Source organism: Coturnix japonica, unplaced genomic scaffold (assembly GCF_001577835.2).
Source record: "Coturnix japonica isolate 7356 unplaced genomic scaffold, Coturnix japonica 2.1 chrUnrandom700, whole genome shotgun sequence".
Taxonomy (NCBI): Eukaryota; Metazoa; Chordata; class Aves; order Galliformes; family Phasianidae; genus Coturnix; species Coturnix japonica.
Genome location: NW_015440064.1, coordinates 15,555 through 16,667, shown reverse-complemented (window position 1 = coordinate 16,667; position 1,113 = coordinate 15,555). Strand labels below are relative to the sequence as shown.

The following is a 1,113-nucleotide window of genomic DNA, read 5'->3' as shown; positions in this document are numbered from 1 at the left end:
TATGGGGGGACTATGGGGGGTTGTAGGGGGACTATGAGGGGTTATGGAGGGTTATGGGGGGACTATGGGGGTTATGGGGGTACTATGGGGGTTATGGATATATATATGTGCTATAGGGGCACATAGGGATGCCATAGGGACACATAAGGACACCATCGTGACACACAGGGATGCTATAGGGACACCTTGGGGGCACATAGGGATGCCATAAGGAAACACAGGGATGCCATAGGGACACACAAGGATGCCATAGGACACATAAGGATGCCATAGGGACACATAAGGATGCCATAGGGACACATAGGGATGCCATAGGGGCGCATAGAGTTGCCATAGGGACACATAGGGATGCCATAGGGCCACATAATGATGCCATAGGGGCATATAGGGATGCCATAGGGACACATAGGGATGCCATAGGGCCACATAGGGATGCCATAGGGGCACATAGGGATGCCATAGGGACACATAGGGATGTCATAGGGGCGCATAGGGATACCATAGGGGCACATAGGGATGCCATAGGGACATATAGGGATGCCATAGGGCCTCATAATGATGCCATAGGGGCACATAGGGATGCCATAGGGACACATAGGGATGCCATGGGAGTACATAGGGATGCCATGGGAGCACATAGGGACACCATAGGGGCACCATGGGGTGCTCTATAGGTGCTGCCCCCCACAGGTACATGCCTGAGGGGCTGCAGTGCTCGTGTGGCCCCGACTGGTACACGGTGGGCACCAAGTACCGCAGCGAGTATTACACCTGGTTCCTCTTCATCTTCTGCTTCATCGTCCCACTCTCCCTCATCATCTTCTCCTACTCCCAACTGCTGAGCGCCCTGCGAGCCGTGAGTGGGGGGGATGGGGGGGATGGGTGGGGAGAGGGAGGGCTGTGAGTGGGAGAGGAATGGGGGGGAGGGGAGAAGGAAAGGGATCCCATCCATCCACCTATCCCATCCATCCCACCCCATCCATCCCACCCATCCCATCCATCCATCCTATCAACCCCATTCTATCCATCTCTACCCCATCCCATCCCATCCCATCCCATCTATTCCATCCCATCCATCCATCCATCCCATCCCATCCCAACCCATCCCATCCC

At 55.4% G+C, this 1,113-nt stretch overlaps 1 protein-coding gene across 1 annotated transcript in view; it reads left to right on the top strand.

Moving 5' to 3' along the window:
- The window catches only part of LOC107307609 (violet-sensitive opsin-like), an 18,867-nt gene that overhangs the window by 9,207 nt on the left and 8,547 nt on the right, over window positions 1–1,113 (top strand). Inside the window, 1 exon segment of the mRNA XM_032441893.1 lies at window positions 652–856. Within this exon segment, the coding sequence (XP_032297784.1) occupies window positions 652–856 (205 nt within the window).